The 23,063-nt window shown below is 40.8% G+C and overlaps 1 protein-coding gene across 1 annotated transcript in view; it reads left to right on the plus strand.

Moving 5' to 3' along the window:
* T265_04575 (hypothetical protein) overlaps positions 1-23,063 on the plus strand; it is a gene marked incomplete at both ends in the record, with an annotated part of 227,219 nt that overhangs the window by 181,335 nt on the left and 22,821 nt on the right. The window contains 7 exons of the mRNA XM_009169350.1: positions 765-1,073; positions 1,289-1,423; positions 2,429-2,559; positions 7,993-8,222; positions 12,748-13,031; positions 13,931-14,298; positions 20,945-21,030. Of these exons, the coding sequence (XP_009167614.1) occupies positions 765-1,073; positions 1,289-1,423; positions 2,429-2,559; positions 7,993-8,222; positions 12,748-13,031; positions 13,931-14,298; positions 20,945-21,030 (1,543 nt within the window). The remainder of the gene's footprint in view (positions 1-764; positions 1,074-1,288; positions 1,424-2,428; positions 2,560-7,992; positions 8,223-12,747; positions 13,032-13,930; positions 14,299-20,944; positions 21,031-23,063) is intronic.

The raw sequence follows: 23,063 nt of genomic DNA on the forward strand, positions 1-23,063 counted from the left end.
GCACAAGCCGCATGTAATTCTTTTCCATTACCCGAAATTGCCATCGACATATTCCTGGATCGAGAGGTTCTGACCATTATCTACTTGAACATTTAGGTTCTGTATATATCCCAAAGTATATTTCTCAAGTTTTGAGAAGGTAAATAAAAAGGAAGAAAATGGACATTCTTATAGGACCAAAGAGCAAGGAAAGAGCTTTGTTTTCGTGAATACAAACAAATTTTGACCAAAGAATTAAGTAGTATCGGTAGATTGGGCTGTACAAGTCTTGCTGGACGAGCGAATCAACCGAAGTAATGCAACATACCCTTGAAACTAATAAACACGTATAGCTGGAACTGTATGTTCTTAGTCTAGAATTTGGCAAAAGTAGAAACCAAATACGAAAACACCCTTCGTAACCAAAGTGTAATGCTACACCACGTATCCCTTAAACTGATCCACTTGCACTTGTGACCATTTAAGTTACAGGGATCTCTTTACGGCGCCCAACTTCTGAGCACGTTGATTAGTTCAGTTGATAGTTGCATGCCTGTTATGGGGACCTTCCTAAATCCTGTTCTCCCAAAGTTTAGTTGACATCCAAACCCCATAGATATTCTTTCCGGCGTTCATTGCAGAAAACGAAGATGCAGCTGCCGAACGAGGGTGCATAAACACATCTCTGTAGTTAGCTTACAGTATAATGAACTACACCTTCTGGAGCCAGTGATCCATGGCTGAACATTTCATCATCTTCTTATTTTTTGCATCTCATTTTTCAGAATCTATTCAAAGAGATTGAAGCCCATCGACCACAAATCGAAGAAGTACTTCAACAAGGACTTGTTCAGTACGGTGACGAAAGGAGTGAAACCGGCTTGGGATGTGATTCGGAGCTCGAGTCCGATGCATCTGATATGCCGGTTCACGGTTCTTCACAACGTCAAGATTCCAGAGACTCCACCGGCGATGACCAGTCGAAGCGCGTGACTCGTCGGATCCGAAGATATTTGTATCATTTGAGGAAACGGTGGCTTGCACTCAACTCAAGCATGCTTGAATACAAGCAGAAGTTGGATGCAGTTTCAGATGTAAGGAAATTCTTGTGTTTCATGATCTAACTAACCTGAATGAATTTAAAGTTTTCGCTTAAGACGAAGTGACTGAACGTATTGTGTTACTGGAAACTTTGAGAGTAATCTTTCAGCAATATGATTGTCCTGAATTCAGCTTGAAACCAGCTTGTTCATCCTTAGTAGCCGTTTATCTTATCAAAAGACGAACTATCACTGTTTCCATTGTATAGCGCCTATCAAACTTCCAGTCAATGTTCAACGATGTGGTGGAGCAAGTTCGCAGTGCACATGCTGTTGCACTTCGGTGGATGCCGGTTGATTGTCTGCCTGTCGACCGAATCGGGACAGAACTTGAGCAAGCTCAGGTGAGGTTCCTCTACTTTAGACAGCTGAGTAGTTTAGTTGCCATATTCAACATCAAAATTACTTCATTGTGCTACAACTTTAGAAGTAGACAAAAAAGTAACACACACAATTAATCTAGTTATTTAAAGTGAAACTTGTTGCTGTAGTCTTGTTGGTTATATCGACCGCAAAATCCCACCAACCTCCTGGTTTGTCGTAAAGGAAATATTAAAGTTTGTCAAGGTTTAAGCTCAGTTAAACTTTAGGCTTTGGCCATAAATATTAACCAGCATTAATGATCGGCTAACATTTCATGCCTGCTGTAATTTCTCCTGAATCCCCTGTCCATTATGGTTGCCAGTCAGAAATAATCTCCAGTCTTTTAGTCAACTCATTTTATTTCATCTGGATACTCCCGCTCAGCAGCTGCAAATTCAGACTTGCTTTTTCGTCCGTCAGCCTAAAAATCCAGGATTTAATGGTCCTCTCGAGACTTGCCCATCAAAGTCCGACATTGATGTTCGTTTCATGGTCATTATTTTATGAGCATCAATGTTCGCTCCGGCGGACTGAAAAATTGTCTTGCAATAGACGATAGATTTTCATGTTCACGCATCATACCAACCAGTGATAGACTGGATTTTAAGTTGCGACGCATCGGGATTTAATCAAAAACCGAAACGCATCATTTCGGGCCCACCAGCTGCTAGTATAGCAGCCCAACCAAGAGTGTGTTCTGATCACTCCAAATTATCATCTGTTCTATGCAGACCAAATCGTTGTGGCCTGCTTCCGTGTCGCTTAGTTGACCGGTCACGATCATCCACAAACTGACTGTTTTGAACTGAAAAGTGTGCAAAAACCTTTTCAGTGTTATAAGAATTAACCAAACTCTGTTGGTGGATTCCATAACTTGTGGTATGAACAATAGAACAATTCAACCTCGGTCGTTACCACTTTCAATCGATCGTTTTTCGGGTAACTACAAGTTTTCCCTCTAACTTCTTATACTTCATTCACCCTAGTCGTTTTACGAGGCCTGTGATCCACTTGTTATCCTCTTGAACAACTTGGACCGACAAATTGTTCAATTTCACGATAGTCAGATTGCACTGGATCCACACATTATTACACAGCAGGCTGCATTACGCAACGAGTGAGTATGGTTTTTGCATATTACTGCCTGTGTATTGTTATACCACTTCCAAATCATTTCCACACTGAGCTTTTAGGTCAAACGTTATAGCAGGTGAAAAACCATTCTATTACGCAAGGTGATCCGTATGTAAGAAAGACCTTAAAAATCCCAAGAAAATTCACTTATTTCCAGTAGAGCAATCATTCTTGAAGGGGACTTTTCCGCAGAGACCCTAACGGATAACTGTTTCGGCGAATTCGCAAGAACTACAGGAAACAGAGATTGTATTCTTTGGTCTTCTGTGGCAACTAGAAATCAGGGTGCCAGACAGGGGCACCCAACAATGAGTTAGTTCATTTCTTCCATCAAGCGCATCATTATAGACAACGCCATTGGCCCTCTGAGAAACCTTCGTCGTAGGATCTTTCGTAGCTTTTATTCCCTGTTAGCTCTTGATCTTCGAGTGATGCCTTTTGACCACTTGAATCAACACAACATGAAAAACCCAGCTGGTTGCCGAAAATTGTTTCCTTTGGGACTTGACAGAAATTTAGGCGATTTACGCTTGAAGCCTGAGTGCATCACATGGCAAAGAGTTTCTGGGGGTCGATTTTCCTTGAACTGTCCTTTTATTGTTTTCTGTCCGTCAATTTCTATCTTACGGTCACACCTCACTCCGTACAAGGGACTATTTTGCGGTTTTGCACAATGTTGTGGAGGGTGTGAAGTTGGTTTCCTTTGGATTATCGGGGTGCTTTTCTTGGCGATCTGGAACAACTGAGGACGCTTGTAGGCGGTTGAGTATGATTATTGCCGTATTTATTGCTAAGTATATTGCACTTCGGTGAATTTAAGCCAGCGAGGTTGACGATGAAGTTGTAAATGCTGGGCAATGAAAGCCGATTCACTTTGCAAACGTGGTTGTTTTACATGGAATCCGTATGAATTGCCATCCTGCATGTCAACGGCATTTTGACATTTTCAGACAGCCTGTGTGAATGTAGCTGACACCAGAACCGTGTAAAAACCTCAGACAATTCAGACATCCAATGGTGACGACTAGTCAGTTGCCCGTTAATCTAAAGATTATTGTACAGCTTTTCTGCTCTCATGTTGTTGACAGCGTAGGTGTATAGAAAAATAGCGGGAAATAAATGATGAGAAAACATAAATACTCCATGTTGTTGAATACAGTGGAACATTGGTAATGTTTTGGAATATTGGTAGCTCGGGTGTATTGGTTGGTAATTGATCAGGTGGCTGTTGATCTGNCAACAGCCACCTGATCAATTACCAACAGTGGAACATGTCTAAGAGGTCGGGGTCGCAAGAAATGCACAGTGGGAATTTCTGGACGTCCCCAAAGTTCAGTCTATCTAAGGTAGGGTGCCCAAAATATTTGTAAACTTGACTGAAAACGTCGGAGTTGCGGAGCCAGTACGTTTGCTAAACAGAGATCATATTGTGAATTTTTTAGGTGCACTGAGAATAGTTCTGCCAAATGACTGTTGGTAAACCTAATATGATTTGACATGTGGCTAGTAAACGTTGGTGGAAGTATGGGTTGCCGGTCATTAACGAACATTTGGATTTTGCGCTTTTTAAACACCACGTTAGTGTGTTCCAACTACAGAGCATCCGTATTCAGATGAAGCTGCTTTGTGTTTCACATGTTATCTGGTTTTTGGAAGGTGATTTACTCGTTCATTTTGCACGGATGTATGAAACTACATATGGGATCAAGCTATGACTGGATATGGAGCACCTGGGTTTACAGCTATGGGGTTAAAACCTATCACCCTTTAGTCAAATTTCGCATATCCTATGTGCATTTCCAATGATTTCCCGATAAAATATTGTGAAAGGAACCAAGCGGCCTTCTGATGAGGACACGGAATTCTAGTGAAAATTCTTCGAAAGGCCTATTTCTCTCATTGAAACGGAAATGGCTGTTAACATTCTAATGGCCGAATCTCGGGGAAAAGCAAGACTCTGCGAGACAAATTTTTTTACCAGCAATCATTTTTATCTATTAATTTCCACAGACGAAAGAAAGCTGCAGAACCAAAGAGGATGAACAGCTGGTTGAGTGAATTTCGAATCCTGCCATCGCAATTGCATAGATTAAGGGATTGAGTTTGATCAGAAAACTGTAGCTGCACTGCTATTATATGTCTGCAAGCAATTCAAACTATTCCTGGCTCAAGTGGCATGGCAGTTTAACAAAGTTGTATTTGCGCGTATGTTACGACACAAAAGGGGAACACGGAAACCTATTCATGCTTTGGTACAAAAGAATGTCCTCGATGTATGGAGAGATTTAAAGACCGGATGTAACAACACACCGAATATTATATCTTACTAATATTAGTATCATCAAAGTAGTCCTGCTATAATCCTTGATTGCACATCGACCCGTCAAATAAATTTGGTTTACGCTCCTCTTTCCTCTGATTGGCGTTAACAAGACATGTTTGCGACCTGACAATGTCACAGTTTTATCCGGTCGGTGAACTAAAATAAGTCTCAGTCACCCGTAAATACATTGACTTTTCACATATAAACAACCGAAGACAAGCGGATCTTCACAGATGTAGCTGAAACGGTCTCCTATTGTCCCTTTACTCAATCCACATCATTGAGGCCATTTCGCGGTCTCACAGTCGATTGCCCTCGGGCTTGAGAGATATTCTTTATGCACACTGGGCTCCAGCTTTGAAGTTGTTGTGGTTGATTCCTAATCCACCATTATGAGATTTTGATTTTACTTCGTAAAATACTGTGTATTTCAGATGCCAATAAAGATATTCAATTTGGCCGTTGTGAGAAAACCTCACCTTACGAAGTTGTGACACACGAATAAATAGTTCAGTGGGCTAATGGAGGCACCTAGTTGCAGATGACCTCGTTACTTTCACACAAACTTGAAGATATAATGGTTGTAAACAAAGCTGGGACCAATGCACTCGAGCTCAGCGTCCCACATTTTTGCTTCGCATGTGGGCTTGGATGGCAAGTCATAATTTTACAGCGGATAATTCGAAAATGCTTTTATCTCAGTTAACCGTCAACGAACCATTACGCACTTCAAGTCAGTGTTCTTGAGCTGAACATTGGTCTGACCATGCTCTCCTGGCAGTTGGAGTCCAAATGCATGAGCGCATGTTTCCAGCTAGGCCTAACCATACTTATTTGCGTTGTTTAGTTCATTGGATTCACTAGGTCCAAAATGGCCAGTTGCCAGAAGCTGGTATGTGGTGAGTTATTCGGAGTAAGGGCCAAGGAGTGCCAGCAAATCCAGTTTTGAATCATAAACTAGCCTTATAGCGAGACATCCAGAACTAACGTCATCATCATAATCAAAATCCCTCCCCTTTGTTATTGAATAACTCTCCTTTAAAACCTTACTTCTTTGTGAAAGCTTGGATACATTAGGCATAATTACTCCAGTAAGGCTTATCATGCTTGTACAACATGTCCTTTGTAGTAATGTAGCTAAAACCCTGAGAAAATTGGTCGGAGTACAGATTTATTTTCAGAATGTGCTTGCTACTTGCTTACTACTATCGTCCGCAATACCCTAATAATCGCCCAAAGTTTAAACCAATTGTTAGCCAAGTGACAGATCAGTCAAACTACACAGCTACCTTGCATTCATCAGTCCACAGTAGCCGTGACCAGCCCAAGACATACTTGCCCCCTATGGGGACAAGTGACATATTATTACCAGGTTTTACTCGACGAAACTTGAGGGTAAAATTTCCTACCCTGGGAAACAACAGGTGCTCATCTGTCTACAAGTTGTCAACCAAAAAGCGCATTGAATTTCTTCAGTTTACGCCAAAATAAGGCGGAAGATGTCAAAGCATGAGCGGTCGTCAGGCCTGAATTGGGAATTTCGTGAATCATTAATAGAGCCAGACGTTTCTGTCTGTTTTCTGTGCCATGCTCCCGTGATCGCAACACCAGATAACCGGTACAGTTTGCTTGGCAATATTCGTAGTTGTTCAACTTCGCAGCTGATTTGATTTCACTACTGCTGATTTTAGGTAACAAAACATACTTATGGTTCGGGCACTCGAGTTGGCGTACTCAGGAGAACCACCCTTTTCGGCTGAACTAATCAAGTCATCAATTGCTCGCTGTTAACTGATTGCTGATAGCATTTTAAAAACGAACTATATCAAGAACTTTGCTTCAGCCTCCCTGAGCCCCAGAATGTTTTGATAACCTTCTTCTATTGAGCGACACGTTTTCTTTTTTAGTAGCCTTCTTCAGTGTCTTTCAGTTATATCGTGCAACTCCTTTGCTGACTTGAAAAAACTGCCAGAGTACGCTTTGGTGTTTGGTTTGCTTATAATGTCTTTATATGATGCAATTTCAACGCTTATGACGTAGAAGTTCTCTAAAAACAACCTGTCTGTAAGCTTTGTATGCTCGAACAAGCAGTATTTATAATTGTTCTGTTGTCCTTCTTGGAGAAATTAGGTATTCTGACCAACTGCTCCAAGCCACTGCCATCTAGTGCTGAATTTATTCATCCTATTTATTCATCATATTGCCAAAATTGATGAAAAAAGACCCCTCCGGTGACTCACGCTTGATGAGTCAGTTCATCCAGGCAGGTCTAAGTATTTACAATGAAAAAGGTTCTCCTTGCCTTATTGCTTACTATAAGTCATCGCACACTGTGGACTGTTTTATGTAGACAAATTGAGTCCTTCTGTTCGTTGCATTGTTGTGAATCGTGTGCTGTTAATCCGTGCCGTTTTTTTTCTTTCGGTTTGAACCCTTAAAACGGGGGTATTGCGGTCTTCTAGGTAGAGTGTTTCCTGAGATCATTTACTTTGGCACATTCCATTTATCGAAGAATCAATGGAATACAAAGTGTATCTCACCGTGAGTTTTTTGTTTCGCCTGAACTCATGGTATGTGGGCTGCCTTGTGAACAACTATATTACATGTTTCCCTGAGTCGGATCCAATCATTCTAGACAAAAGGATTTTGCGGGACTCTGCCAATCACCTATGTGTGTTCTGTGCAGATGAGGGGTTATCCCTCCAAAAGCTATTTCCCCTAGAATACATTGCTGTCCTTCGAATATGTCCGTCGTCTCCTGTACCGGGGACCAAAGGTATTCTTCCATGTCTCAGAATGAAACGCTCAAAGTTTTCCAACGCAATGTTCATCTCCCCAAAGACGATTTAGCATGGCTCCGGGAAACTAAATTGAATGTGCAGAAGATGAAGGGGCATGCCGAATGACAATCGAACAGGTAACTACTTCCCGACGTATTTGGCGTGGGAATCAGATGAAAATAGCAGGAATTTGTAAACCGACACTTTTTCCGTCCAGTTACTATTCAGTAATTTTATACCACCCATTATGCACTTTTTTGTTATTCCTTCTGCAATTATAACCAATTGGTTACCCGACTTTTGGGATGCGCAGTTTTGATCAGGTCCGATTCCTCACAGAGGCCCGAATCCGCGCCCTGAGTCAGACGCTGGTTTCCATTCAAACATTGGATCAGCGCACACAACCGCAACTTACCCGATCTCCGTCACATCGCACTCCGATCGAAGGTGGGCGGTACATTGGCATGGATCCCACAGAGAACTTTGTGAACGGAAAGATGGAATCTCCTGTACCCATGCAAGCAGAGGCTGTACCTTTAAGTGGTAAGTTCTGATAGCTGCAATTAGTTTAATTATCACTGTCCACAAGTAAACTCTGGCCAGCTTTTCTGAACTGTCTTTGCCGCACCATCTGAACTGGCTTACTTATTTTCGGTGCATGGTGGCTAATAGTACCAAATGGCCTCTGCAGGTATTCATGTATTTTATGTGGTAACAAGCTTACAAACAGCAGTTACATTGAAGCATCTCTTATGTGTACGCTGACACTGGCCAGGAGTCCGGCGGTTTGTCTGGAACTTCCAAAGGTTTACATCTTGTGCAAAGTTTTACACTGCAATATATTGTTTTGGAATTGTTCTTGAGAGTATAGGCTTTAACCAATTCCCCCTCTACAAACGATAAATCAACTACAAAGTCTACCACCGTTTCTGGGGCATACGCCATCAGTTCATGGTGAATTCTTTGCAGAAAAGATATTTTCAAATCACATCTCTCCATCCAATTCAAAAGGATGTTTGAAATGTCCCGGTTACAAAATGGCAAAATTCCGGTTACTTTTGGTACTTGCACAAGTTCCCAACTCATAACCTAGAACAACCTAATCAAGGATAGAAACACGAAGAAGCCTCAGTGTTTTGTGTCACAGAAAAGGTTACGGTCAGTTTCTAGAAGTGATGTCTGTCATCAGCATTGAGTTGGTTCTAGTCCTGCTCAAAAAATGGCTCGCCATGTGTCACCTTTTTTTACAGCAAGTTACGGAAGAATGAGGCAGTTCCGATTATTCTCAATTTTGTTTGGATGTAATCTCGATTGAGATTCCCTACTCACCTCATGTAGTCAAAATACTACAAGTAAATCGGAGGGATAAGTAATTCACGAGTTATGTGAACCTACAGTCGGGGAAGTCTTCACCAAAAAAGGACAGTCTACACACGACCAAATGATTTGAATTGCGTGATTGCAGCATAAGCGCTACTACCTCCTGTTCACTTGTGCGTTAACCAACACTTCAAGGAAATTCTATTTTCGGGAAACATAGTGACCACGTCTCCTCCAAACACCACGTGTTTGGAGGAATGTCGTTTGGTTTTGTGCTTAACATTTTCCGTTTGTGACATAAACTGCCATCACAAGTGCCTTCTGTTTTGATTTTTCAAGACTCGGTTTCTCCACCATGGGAGAGATGTGTCCATCCTTCGGGAACACAGGTGCCTTATTACAAAAAGTAAGTCAAATGAACATTCGGCAAAAAAGTGGCTATAACTTAAGATGATAGAACACACACGCACACGGCTCCCGCCAAAAAACGCAGCTGTATTGAGCAAAATTAGAAAATATTTCAGTGATTGTTTTGAGTGTTTTGACAAAGAACCGCAATACTGCACTTGGTCAAGTCAGAATGGCCTGCTTTCGCACAGCCAGATTGTGCTGAGATCCTCGTCAATCATACATTACCCTGCTGCCTTGAAGATTAGAGTAAACAGGTCCCGACCTATCTACAACACAAGCTCGCTACAGTGACTTCTGCCTCAACTCGTTCTTTTGCCTAAATATTAACGATTGAGTATTGGCCTTACAAGTGCTCCACGTAATTCACTTAAATTGTGATTACGTAGCTCACGTCGGACACGGTCCAAGATGGTCCTGCTCTCCATATTGTTTTTCACCGAAATTCTTTTACTATATTACATCAAACGCCTTTCAACCTTATTCATATTGGATTTAGCATTTGACGTAAAAATATTTTTCCTTCGCTCCCGATTAGACTCCTACACGAATATATGTTAAATTTTTATTAATCTAATATATTCTTCGTTCCATAAAAAGCATTGCTTTCGAGATGAGTTTCACAGAAGCATGTTTCCCAAATAGATAAACACGTCGCTGAATGTTTTCATGAGAACACAAAATTTGTTCCACACATTATCACCTCAGAACTTTTGCAGATTTGTTTATCACGGGGGGTAATTCACGGCAGTCCTGATAATCTGACATTTCACACGCTCCATTTTGCAGAGAGCGTTGAAAACTACCTTGTTGTTGGTTTCTCTGTTGATATTGTCGTTGACGTCAATTTAAGCTAATCGGACATGTGGTTCTCCTCTCCTATTTTGGTTAATCAAAGTCATGCAAGTCAAGACACACAGTGGGACCATCCAATCCTGTCGGACCTGATGCAGTCCATGAAGCAGATGAATGCGTTCCGATTTGCAGAGTACAGAACAGCGCTGAAACTACGCAAGCTTCAAAAAACTCTTTGCCGTAAGTTGCTGTAATGGCCTCCTTCTATGTAAAACTTTTGTTGGCGACTGCTACGGATCAAAAGGCCGGCGCAGTAAAATGAATAAACATTGTTTGATTAGGATAGTGTAGAAACCTTATGTTTAAACCATGGTTTTCGTCATGTACATTTATGCAAAAAAAAAGTGTAGAATCATTCTGCAACCCACTCGCCTTGCTTTAAAATGGCTCTCAAATATCTAAATGGTTATATATTACGGTTGAGTTGTAAAACTTACTGAGCTTTGAATAACAAATGATGTGTGTTGATGATGCGTTTCAAAAAGAGCGCTAAAGGACAAAAATATCCCTTGGCTGTACTCCACCCAAAACTGAAATTCAGGCTTAACACACTACTCGAAAGGTTGCTGGAAATTCTTCGACAGTCCGCGACTCGTTTCGCTCTCCTTTGGGCTCATCATGTAAGCACGGTCTACGAGTTTCCGTCAATCTTATGTTCTACTTGAACTTCCAAGTGTCTTTGTTTCCCACCAAGCCCTGGGCAACTAACGCTTAATGATCCACGAAGTATGAACGCTAGGTAATCAGAAGGAAGATAGGGTGGGCTTTGAATTCCACAGATGAGAGTCAGATATTGTGGTCAAAGAGCCCTGTTATGTCCTACGATGATGATTAGCAAGAAAGGTTTCAACACTGCTTAAATTTGCTTCGTTGGTTCTTCTTCTCCATTCATTCATTCACACATTCATTCATTCATTCATTCATTCATTCATTCATTCATTCATTCATTCATTCATTCATTCATTCATTCATTCATTCATTCATTCATTCATTCATTCATTCATTCATTCATTCATTCATTCATTCATTCATTCATTCATTCATTCATTCATTCATTCATTCATTCATTCATTCATTCATTCATTCATTCATTCATTCATTCATTCATTCATTCATTCATTCATTCATTCATTCATTCATTCATTCATTCATTCATTCATTCATTCATTCATTCATTCATTCATTCATTCATTCATTCATTCATTCATTCATTCATTCATTCATTCATTCATTCATTCATTCATTCATTCATTCATTCATTCATTCATTCATTCATTCATTCATTCATTCATTCATTCATTCATTCATTCATTCATTCATTCATTCATTCATTCATTCATTCATTCATTCATTCATTCATTCATTCATTCACACATTCATTCATTCATTCATTCATTCATTCATTCATTCATTCATTCATTTTTCCATTTATTTGTTCATTTTCTTTATTTAGCCGTTCATCCATTCATGCGTTCACTCAGTTAGTCAATCAGGATTTTGAGATCCATGCAAGGGTGAAACATCAATAAAGAAAATTGCTCTGTTGTGTTCGTCTAAAAGTACTGGCTTTTAAATCTTAACCTAGGCACCACGTTAGGAATTTTTAATTTTTAGTAAGACGTCCAAGTTACTAAAGTCTAATTTTCATCTTAATTTCTTTCGGTTCAAGCGAAGTACAACAGCAAGCATGTTCCACCTCCAGCTTGGTTCATCTTTACAAGCTTATCATGTAACACAAAACTTGCTGCTTTGGAGTTCACGGGGGATAAAAGATAACCTGAAGTTTCTGGCCCACAATATTTTTTTCAAAAATCTTCTATTTTCATAAAAGCTGTGCTTTGCATTACACTGTTAGTGACGTCGGAAAATTTAGATATCTTACATGAAAAGGTTAAGTGAAATTACCTTGGAAATTATTTAGTCTTCAGCTGAATTTTCTGCATTTTAAAATTTTCTTATGGCTTTTCCAATTGGCATTGCTATTGTGTCCCAACGACCTTGAAGACAACGTGAAAAACTTATCAGATTCATTATTTAATTTAATTAGCCTTCAGATAGCTTGGATATTGACGCGAGTCTCCAGAATTTTGAAGATTTTTAGTGAATCCATCATCCTTTTCGGCTCATATATGTTCTTGCTTTTTGTTTAAGTTCTCCCGTATGAAATAGATACCATACTGTTTTGACGGGTTTAGCTAACTCTTCTGGTTCTTGCAGTGAGGATTCAGCATGATTTCGCTCATGTCTTGTAGATGACCGCTGGATTTGTTTCGTTGATGAGGAATTTACGGCTGCATTACTGCTCGTAGAATGCCTGATGACTTTTCCATTGCCATGACTAAGTTACTTGACTACACACTTGCTTTCCATCGGAGCAATGTGAAGTATTCGACGAAAAAATTAACAGTCTCTTAGCCTTTTTCGAGTGTCTCAGGCGTAGTAAACAGTATTCTATTCACAAAAATGTTTTGTTCCTTTCGTTTAGTTGATTCGCTGAGTATATCGATCCTGGCGGAAAATTTGAAACATATCGGTCATTCTCAACCGGTCGATGAGCACAATCAAGATCCATTTGACCGAACAATAAATGTACCGCAAATGATCGATTGTCTGTTGGACCTGTTCAATTGTGCAAACGGGATGTTTGGATTGAGCGATACACAGGGAACCCCGGCCAAGCACCAGGCTGGTGGAGACTGGGCTGCTTCTCAACAGAAGACTGGTGCTTCAGCCAAATATTCCACCCTTCCATCCACGCGGTCCAGCGACGTAGGTTACTGGCATATCAAACTTAGCTCACAGCATTCATTCTTTGTGAAGGAGTATATGTCATCAATTACTTCAGTTTATTTGTTTCAAGGTTCGTAGCCTCAGCTGAAAACAAGGAAGTGTACAGAAATTTGCTTGCACAGGTTGTCAGTATTATCATTATTTGGATTATCAGTAAATGCGCGCTGAAATATAGTCTGCGCTATGAACATTTTCAGTGGTTGAGTTACCTTAGTGACACAAGTCCTTTTGTTCAGAAGTATCATCTCAGAAACTTAATCAAGACGTCAGAGCATGACACTCCAGCAACCAAGGAATTCCTCATAGCTAACTTGGTTTATGGTAAGAAGACCCTGCTAGTGTAATTGTGTGTTTTCATAAATTCAGTGCTCAGTTGATACATTTTGACCTCGGAAATTGGCTCTGGTGGAAATGGATCGGGTTACAAATATTCCCGAACTTGGAATTTCGTATTTAGTTTGTCAGACAGTCTTCGGGAAATGCGAAAGTTAAGACCCAAGGTTGATACTTTAGGTTAGGGAAAGTTATACATACATAACGTTCCTTTTCGGTATGGAACGCTAGGTATCTCCAATTTTTACGGTTATCTGAATATTTTCTACCATTATTCTCGACCTATGGTCGGGTCAGGGAACGATTAATTTCGTTACACTTCTGCAGAATTCACTCCTTAGGAACATATTCACACTAAATGACAAGAACTTGTCGTGCATCTAATGATGTTACTACAACATTCTTGACAGATAGTCAATTGCATGCTCGCAAGAAAGATATTCGAGCGCGTGGACCAATTTTGACTTATCGCCTTTAAATACTAATTGTGAGTCTTTTTCATCATGTAGTAGTGACCTCAATCAATCTTCATTTTGTTCTTCAAGACCGACGCACTTCATCAGAGTCGTGTGACCCCAACCAAATGCGGGAAAGGCTTTCGTCGTCATTCTTCCACTACCAGAGATCAACAGCGCAATTCTGGAGATCCAGCGTCAACTAGGCCATTGATATCCTCACCTGTTCCTGGTAGTGTACAGCCAACGAGTCTTCTTACACCAGGCACTAGGTGTGCCAGCCTTCCAGAGAGTGTGACGTTTACCGCTACTGCTAGCCCGATTCATCGAACAGGTTCAGATAAAGCACGTCGATCCACCAGAAAAGGCAAACGACACTTTCTCGTTGGTCCTACAAGGCTTCCAGTGAACGTTTGCGTTGATCTAACCTTGAACTGGCTACTGAATGTCTATGACAGGTGAGATAAAGACTTCATGCTCGTTAGAATTCTCCTGTGTCTCCTTACGTTTGTTTGGACAAATATGCCTGTGCCTCAAGTGTAACGTGTTCCGGACATTTCCGAAGCTCAGTAAATTAAGTAACATGCCCCAATCTATGAATATTTCACGCATGTTAAACAATTTTGCTACTGCATTAAAAAGCCAGCAAGTCACAATCGTATTTTCCGGCCAGTGTTCTCCATATGTTTTGAAGCTGGTCGGGCATCTCGGGTTTATGTTGGCCGGACAAGATGCAGATAAAGTAGTTGCCTACGGAACCCGTATTCCTGAACCCAAGTAACTGACCAGACACGTATTATTGATAAAATTGACCATTTTCGTTGCCTGTGTTTTGTTTTCTGCATATGTTGGTTGCGTAAACAACAATTCATCAATAACCTTAGTGCTAGGTTTGTTCGTGCATTGGCTCATGATTTCAGCAAATGGCGTTTAGCTGATGTTTACCTCAGGTTTGCTATCACATAGCACAAATACTTTTGTGTCACTCGAAGAAATGTCGTTCATGAGGTGCGGTCTAAGTAATCTTAGGGCGATTGTGGGCCCTCTGAGGCAAAAACTGGTATAACCATCTTATTGTGGATGCTGAGTTTTTCATTCATTAAAAACAAACAATGTGGTTAAAATGATATTAATTTCGTTGGAAAGTAAGAACACAAAAACGCGACCCAAAGGCAAATCAAAAACTTTAGTATGAGATTCGAGTGTAGGTTATTTCACCGTCGCTGGTTTTAGGAGATTTGAGGATTTTGGTGAAAATTTCGCCCTACAAGTGAAGCTAATCTATCCTGAAAAGCCTAGGAGCACTGTGTCCAACAACGTTTTTGTGCTTTTTTCTCGCTCGGGGAAGAGTGTATTCTGTCGGAGTGGCGGGATCTTAGTGTTGGTTTATACTGGATTGACACTTCTTTAATTTAAAAAATACTTATATGGTCATAAGTTTTTTGACCCTATCAGACGTGCGGCCTAGCCACCTACATGTCTGCACATTTGTAACTCCTAAAGAGGCAAGTGAAGTAGTCATAGACACAAGGATTCTATCTGAATGGAGGGCTCAAAGTCAAAGGTGTAACCTAATCGAATTTCCTCAGATTGTGTTGTCCACGACATTCGATAAACTGTGAGAGCTGACCAACTCCGAACAACGATGCCCTTCTATGAAAAGTGTTCTTTAATTACCTAAATGGTGATCCGTTTTGGAGGGCTTGTACGTGGGAGAAAACACTTCAGGTTGGAATTACTTCTTGGTTATTTGAGGACCAGCTTTTTTCACTTCTTTTCCCTACAGCTTTTTGAAACGCAAATAAGACTGCTGCTTTTAGGTATTAAGACACCTTGGCGTTTTCAGATGCGAACGAATTACGTATCATAACCTGTTCTAGAACGAGGGGTTCCTGCTTTAGTTATTCACAAATACGGACGCAACTTTGACGGCGCTGTCACTGCAAAACGTTCAACAGATTACTTCAAATTTTTCAAGAGGTTGTCACCCTCAAAATCTGGATTCTGCTGCACCAGTGAAAATTCTCCCAACTTCTCCCGTTTACTAAATCAATTCGCTAGTGTTTTCAACACACCAACACGACCAGCGAATTTACGTATGAACAAGCTCAGACCGGATGTGCGCAATGTATATAATTACAATGGCATATAAGTGCCAGGTGTGTGAACAAACTGAATAACTGTACATAAGCAAAAACGAGGCCAAATGTGAGCGATCTAGTACTACCATCACAATGCAATCCGCCTCAAGAGATCCCAGAAAAACAACTTAATAACAGAGATCTTCTTGTGTTTTAGCGCTTGTCTCCATTGTGGAGGTGATGAACGATGCTAAAGGTTTATCGAGTGCAGTTTAGCCCACACACAATATTAAGAGCCCACTTCTAAGGCAAGCTGATGCTCTTCTGTGGCTAATCAATAAAATGGAGTATCTTCTTTCTGGTTTATGAAATCAAGCCTGACAAAGTGTTTGGTTCCTCGATGCATTTTCATTCCGCAAGGAGGGCTCAAGAGGCCTGAAACTAGTTTTGGGATAACATCATCGCATGTCCGGCTGGTCCACTTTAGAAGAGTGTTTCGGAATTTCTAGCTTGTGCCGGACGCATCCCCTCTGGTTTGACGCAGCTTACTAGGACAAAGTACAATTCAGGAAATTATTCCATAATATCTCTATGGCCGCACAACTCCGGACTCGTGGACAGGTCAAAAAGTCCCCTGTCCTGGATTTCGCTCTTCCTGCTCATTAACTACTAATATCGTAACTATAAAATATGTTTTGACTTTGTACAAGCTTACTTCTAAGGAATCATTTTCTATTTTCGCCACAGAACTGGGCCGTAAGTTAACTCTCTGTTTCACAGATTCACATTATTTTGGTTAGATCCTTTAGCTTAGTATTGCATATCAACGGAGTTTCTAAAATTCATCACGATTGGACGGCCCCTAATCACAAGCGTACGCGATGTTTTCTTGCCCCCGGTTTGGTGCAAAATGGACAGTCCCTTCTCCGTTTCTCTAGAAACACATAGACCAACTTGTCTAGTTTACTAACACACCAAAATACTCACACTATTTCCAAGTGGATTGACTTTTTCGTGCTAATCAGCGACTTGATGGATCTGGCATTATCAAAATTAGACCTATACAGTGATCCTAATAATATCCTGAATTAAGCGTCTTCTAGAATCCATAGCTGCCTGCCACACATTAATTCGTCATAATTAAGTCAAGTCAGTTTCTATGTTAGGCAGGAAAAATGAAGTGTGCTGTTTAGACCTACATGACAGATTCGAGAGGGGATGAACCCACTGCCTGGACGATGGTGGCCACAACTAATACAAATGAGGTAGTGATCGTCAATCACAGCCACAGGATGAAAGCATTTTCCTTAAATAGCGCAAACTGCGCGAGTTTGATTCCACGCTCAGCACACCTTTTGTTCAGTACTATGTTCTTCTCCACCCAACATTGTCAAATTACATGGTGCTTGACCAGATACTTTCATTTACACAGCAAGTTGCTCTTCCAACGGGAGATACAACTGAATCAAGTTGTATCTCTTCTTTTTGATGTGCTGCGCCTCATGTTTTAGTTGATACGATATTTGAGGTATCGGAGTGTATTTTCTAGATGTGATACACCACTCGTCGGGTTATCGACAACTCTTCTACAACCCACCGTTGGTTTCGCCTTCATTATACACATCAGTTAGGCGCCGTTTCAGCTTCATGTTCCACTTCACTAATTGGCGAATTTCATCCAATTTTGATTCGAGCAGAACGGTTGACGGAAACTCGGGGACTGTGTCTACCTAATGAGCTTCAAATAAGGTGAAGATTTATCAGTGACTTCATGAGTAGTGTGTTACGTCGAGATGCGCGACGCTTCTTCATGGCTCGATTCAAACTCGTTTATTGTTTAAGAGTATTTAGCACATTTAAAAGTTCTCATTCACAAGTGAATGGCTCCAGGCTGTCTCAGAAGCTGGTCAGCGCTTGGTGAGTGTGTAAATTGTGCAGCCAGTAGATGAACTTCCAGCACTTAGGTTTATAAGCATTTGCGTTTGACTATTTCGTCCAGCCCATGCGTCAGGGAACGTGATTGATTAAAAGCAGCCAAAAGTGCACCCACCCGATGGAAAACACGGTAATCGCGAGGTCACAAATATTTAACCTGAACCACATATTCATCATTAAGCAGTGTATAGTGTCTCCTACACAGAAGTCAATATGTGACAAGTCCCGACCGGATGAGGCAACACGCGACGGACCCCAATCATTCACCAGTCAAAACCCAATATGGGAGGATCGCAAAGTAAATCATTTTTGAGGATAAACCATATCGGTGTCGGTGTTCACGTTTATCAAACGCAAGGAAGAATGTAAGAGAATTTTTGAACACAAAGAGGATATTTGCCTTATTCAAAGCGTTTTTGCCTGAGCTACAGAACATATGCGAACTAAATCGATAATTCGGTTCTATACATATTTTGTCGCTGGTACCTGGGCTGATTGTCAGCTAAAGTCCGATGAAACTAGGTGGTGCTCTACGAATGAGAAATGTTCAATTAGGACCATTAAGCCAATCAGAATTTCTGCATTTTCAAACTCTTGCAAACTCACACTGTATAGAATTAGTATAGAGCAAATTCGTTCTCCTGCGAAGTACTGGGAGAATTTCTTTCTTGAGAGTAGTTTATGTTAAGTGGCCTATCAAAAAGTAGCACCACTAGAAATGTGATCACCCATGAATAATCATAAATAATTTTTGATATAAAAATCTCGTTTGGCAGAGACGATGCGGGTATTTCCCTTTCTTGAAGCGAAACTCATACTAATTATGAGCTGTCGCTATTTGAAGCAAAACTTTCTAACAAAACCGGTACATCTTTGGCTGAAACATTTTCAGATGTCTCGTGATAGTTGTCGACCAGCATTTGGTATTGTTTCTAAAAATGACCGCCTTTGTTGGCCCCTAATCTCAAGAGTAACTTTGGATGGCACACTTTATAGACCTCATATAGCGAAAAAAACAACTTCAACGCCATAGTTTATGGACCACCTTCAAGATTTTGTCAAACTTCCGTCAGTTTTCCCTTATGTTTCTCTTACGAGCAAGGATAATATTCACTTCAGCAAAGGAGCCATTCATGGCTACTTTCTAAATTAGACCTCTCGAAAATCAAGCCTTCAGGTTAAAAATTGAAGTGACATGCGGTGGTAGTTGGATTATTTATGTTGAAAAATCCGGCTGACCTTGTGTTCTCGCATTCTGAATTCACCCATGGCAATATTTCGGCCAATAGCACATCGACTGGACGTTTGCGATTACTTGAAGATAATCCTTTCCTCGAAGGGTATGTCATATGCTTATATAAGAACATGTCGTTTGAGCAATGGGGACCTGTGCCACCACAAACCGTCTGATTTTCCAATGAAAAACAAGCCATTATGCGCTCAGAGGGTTGTAGTCACGTGTCATCTTATTTCGGTGACTGCACTTCTGTAAACATCACAGAAAAGAAAAACGAAATCCTGTAATGTCAAAGACCTCTGGACGAGCGAAGATGTTTTTCATTATTTTCGTTTTGTCAGCGGATTGTGAAATGTTGGTTAACATAAGTGAGATACCACTCACTTATGGAAAGGAAGTAGCCGAGAATGCAGACAAATGCTCATTTGCACATGAATTTGGTTTTAACAGGAGACTCAGAATTTATGTGCAAATGAGTGTTTGTAGAGATCTGGGTTCAAGTAAAACATAAGGTTGACAAAAACTTTTGGAATGCGCCTAATTTGTGAGCCCAAGGTGGGCGAACTTGCTAGTCTGCTCTCTTAGAGTCTTCAGCTGCCTTATCAAATGACAGTGACTTGTCTGTGATCGAAAAAACTCCGCTTGTGTAAAATGAGTACAGGCCTGAGTTATAATCCGTCTTCAAGGCGTGCTCAAATTTGTAGGTCGGGCTGTCTGGGTGTTGTTAAGTTATTCAGTAGGTCACAAATGTAAGTAATGAAGTTGCACAAACAAAGCTAACATAACCCTCACCAGTTGGGCATTTGCTACATTGCACGTATGCCATCATTCGCTGCAAAGCTCCATCGCCAGCTCACGCGATCTGTTATGCACTATCACGCCGGGAGCCATGTGAAAGCAAACATGCTAGTGTTGCTTGGTTTCATCCTTCACCACTGTAGCTTCTACCAGTAGCCACAGTTGGACTGGCATATTGTGGAGGTGGTTTTCTTCCTTGAAAAGCAATCGAATAAACTGGCTATGATCTTACTCTCCGTCCCAACGTACGAAATCATGGGCTTTCCTTTCGATGCTCTGTGTCCGAGTCTGCATAGGAACACACTCACTCTAGCTGCAAGCTTCTCTTTTAAGTCATTAGCAATATATGTCTGCGTAGGTCAGCCGCAGTTTTTAATACGTTGTCACCTGCAGAGTGGAAAGTTTAACCGACAAAATTTTGTAGCATACGTCAGATGTCTGAGACCAGTAGGCTATGGGGAAACCACCGATTATTCACGTAAGTGAAACCGCAGCTACCCACCGATTGTTTAGTCGCTCACTGTGATGCAAATCTACGGTGGACAGTGGTGAGAGTTCTCTCCCAAACGACGTCACAACCCACAGTTCTCAGGATCTGCACTTCAGGACAAGCAACAACATTAGTTAAACAGTTGTAGACAATGACAGGTTAGATAAATTCTTTCTGGATTGCGGGAGAGATGGTGAACAATCGGGTTTATTGTGCAACGGATCATAAAGCGAGCAAACAGGCTACACAAATAATGAACAAATTTCTAGAAACCTGCAGATGAAAGAATGGAAATATTGTAGCCAACATACTGGTTATTGTGTCAGGGGCGCTGAATAATTACAGTTTCAAATTTTTCTACCATTTATTTGGAAGAATGATAAGTTTCAGTTGGTTATACGCCTTTTCAAAATTACGTGACTGCATTGCAGAAACAACCCCGCAAAGAGACTTTGGCAACAGTGTAAAGGAAAGTTTTTCAAACTGCCAATTTCATATGGATATATATTTTCCACTCGTGATTTTACAACACACTCGATAATTCATTTTTAATTTTTTTTTAGGATGCGAAAGGGGAATGTCCGAGCTTTGTCTTTCAAGGTCGCACTGACAACTCTGTCTGTTGCAAACTTAGACGAAAAATATCGATGTGAGTATTCATTTGAAAATCGTTGTGTACTTTTTCAACGCTTTGGATAATCACTTGTTTCAAATAAGAGTGACTCGTGGCGAACATTGAGAAAACTATAAACATTCTTGAATTATCGTCACTCCATTCAGTAGACTAAGCCCTCTAGAAAGCCCCTTCGCTAATCTCAAATAGGAAAGAAGACCGGTTCAAGTGCAGTGATCCCAAAGCGAGTCTAACAATCAAATTTTTTTTCTTTGGCGGAAATCGGTGGATGGCGGTTAATGATTGTAGATTCTTTTACAAGTCATGTAGCGGAGTTCGTTTAAGACCTAACTGAAAACCCATTTAGACGCCAAGTTCCACTCACTAGCTTACTGTGGGAATATTGCAGGCATACTCTACTGGATATACAAGGTAGGAAAGGAAACTCGTAACTGCTTGTTATCTTTTGGGAATTTGGACAAATTTGAGCGATTCTATAAAGTGCAAAATCATAGATCCTTGTAGGAATCCACGCCTATAGTCATCTCAAAGAGTATTGCATTGTACCATACGATCCCAGCAACGCTTTCGGAGTACCAATGATTAGTCCTGATTATTTACGGAGATCAAAGAGCTCATCTTCAGGTCGAAATTTATGGTGACGGACAAACTTAACTGAGGGTTCACGGAGCTTTGCTGTTCACAACCAGTGTTTCCGACCCGTTTGCATCGGAGCACTTTAGATTGCAACGGCTGTTGCGAAAAATGGATTGTTCTATTGTAAGCTTGAATAGAAATTTTGACATTTCAAGTTAGTTTGCGGTGTTTTGGCGCCCCAATCAGTGGAATTACTTTCAGCAAAATCGATCACCCTGTGTGATAAATATAGACTGACTTTTCCCGGTTGTAATCAAGTACTTGACCTTTGCACGAAGCAGCTGGCAGTTCACACATGCCTTCCGAATATCGACTGGCGAACATGATTTTTAGCTAGTCAATAGAACGTGCCATTTAAAAGTATGGTCAGTTTTCTTGTTGTCATTTGGTCTGCTCTGGTTAAAACAACAATTCCTGTATCGAATTTCACCCGAAGTGGAAACAAAAAATCATGTCGTGACCAAAAACAGGAACGATTGTATTGCTCCTTCTTGGCCAAATCTTTAGAGTTTTTGGCTCGGCATTTTTCAGGCTATTCTGAACCACTCAAACCACTGAAAACTCTCGTAAATTCCTAAATGAAAAAAGATAAATTATCAAACAAGGCGAAGTAACTGACTTTTCTGTGTAATATTTCGAGTGTCTCGGCTAATCATCCGTATATTTGCTTGCCCCAGCCAAACTTAATTAGTTTTCTAAGAAAAGTATAAAAGCAGAGTGAAGTCGTGCAGCACTGAGTGTCCACGAAAGGATGCCAAATTTCACCGACTCCAGTGCTTGGCGTTGGTCCTCCACTGGTCCGGGAAAGTTATTGTGACATTCCCCATTACCGTTTCTGCTTGCTTTGTTCAAAAATGTTATTTTGACGCTGAATATGAGGACCAGCCTTGAAGGCCACATACCCGTACAAGTAAAAACCAATCAGTCGTCATCCATTAGATTTTTCTTGACTTTGGCTGTGGACTTCGCCATAAACCAGCTAGCTTTGTTTCACTTACCATGTTAGAGTGAGTGTATTCGTTGCGGCACTGATTTAATTTGTGAGTCTTGAATGTGGTTACAGTTTCTATCTTCTGGCCGGTGGGAGACACTATGATCAGGGGAACTTGCGTATCATATTTTTCACCGGGTGCAGCTGATGCTCCTGTCCCTGCCGCTCCTAATGCTGGGAATGGTGTTTTGTCAAGAACACTCTGCTGCTTTTCCGGTTTCCGGATATACCTCCTTTTAGGGTACCTGAGAAATTTGGGATAGAAACGGGTACAGAACGTTATGGAGGCATCTGGCAACATGCCATGCTGTTACACTTGTTTGATGTTTGCATAATACACAATGCAGCGGTAGCACAAAAAATGGTACATTGAACTATTATATTTTTGTATTATATTATATTGAATCATATTATATTATAT

The sequence above is a fragment of the Opisthorchis viverrini genome, assembly GCF_000715545.1.
Source record: "Opisthorchis viverrini unplaced genomic scaffold opera_v5_77, whole genome shotgun sequence".
Classification (NCBI taxonomy): Eukaryota; Metazoa; Platyhelminthes; class Trematoda; order Opisthorchiida; family Opisthorchiidae; genus Opisthorchis; species Opisthorchis viverrini.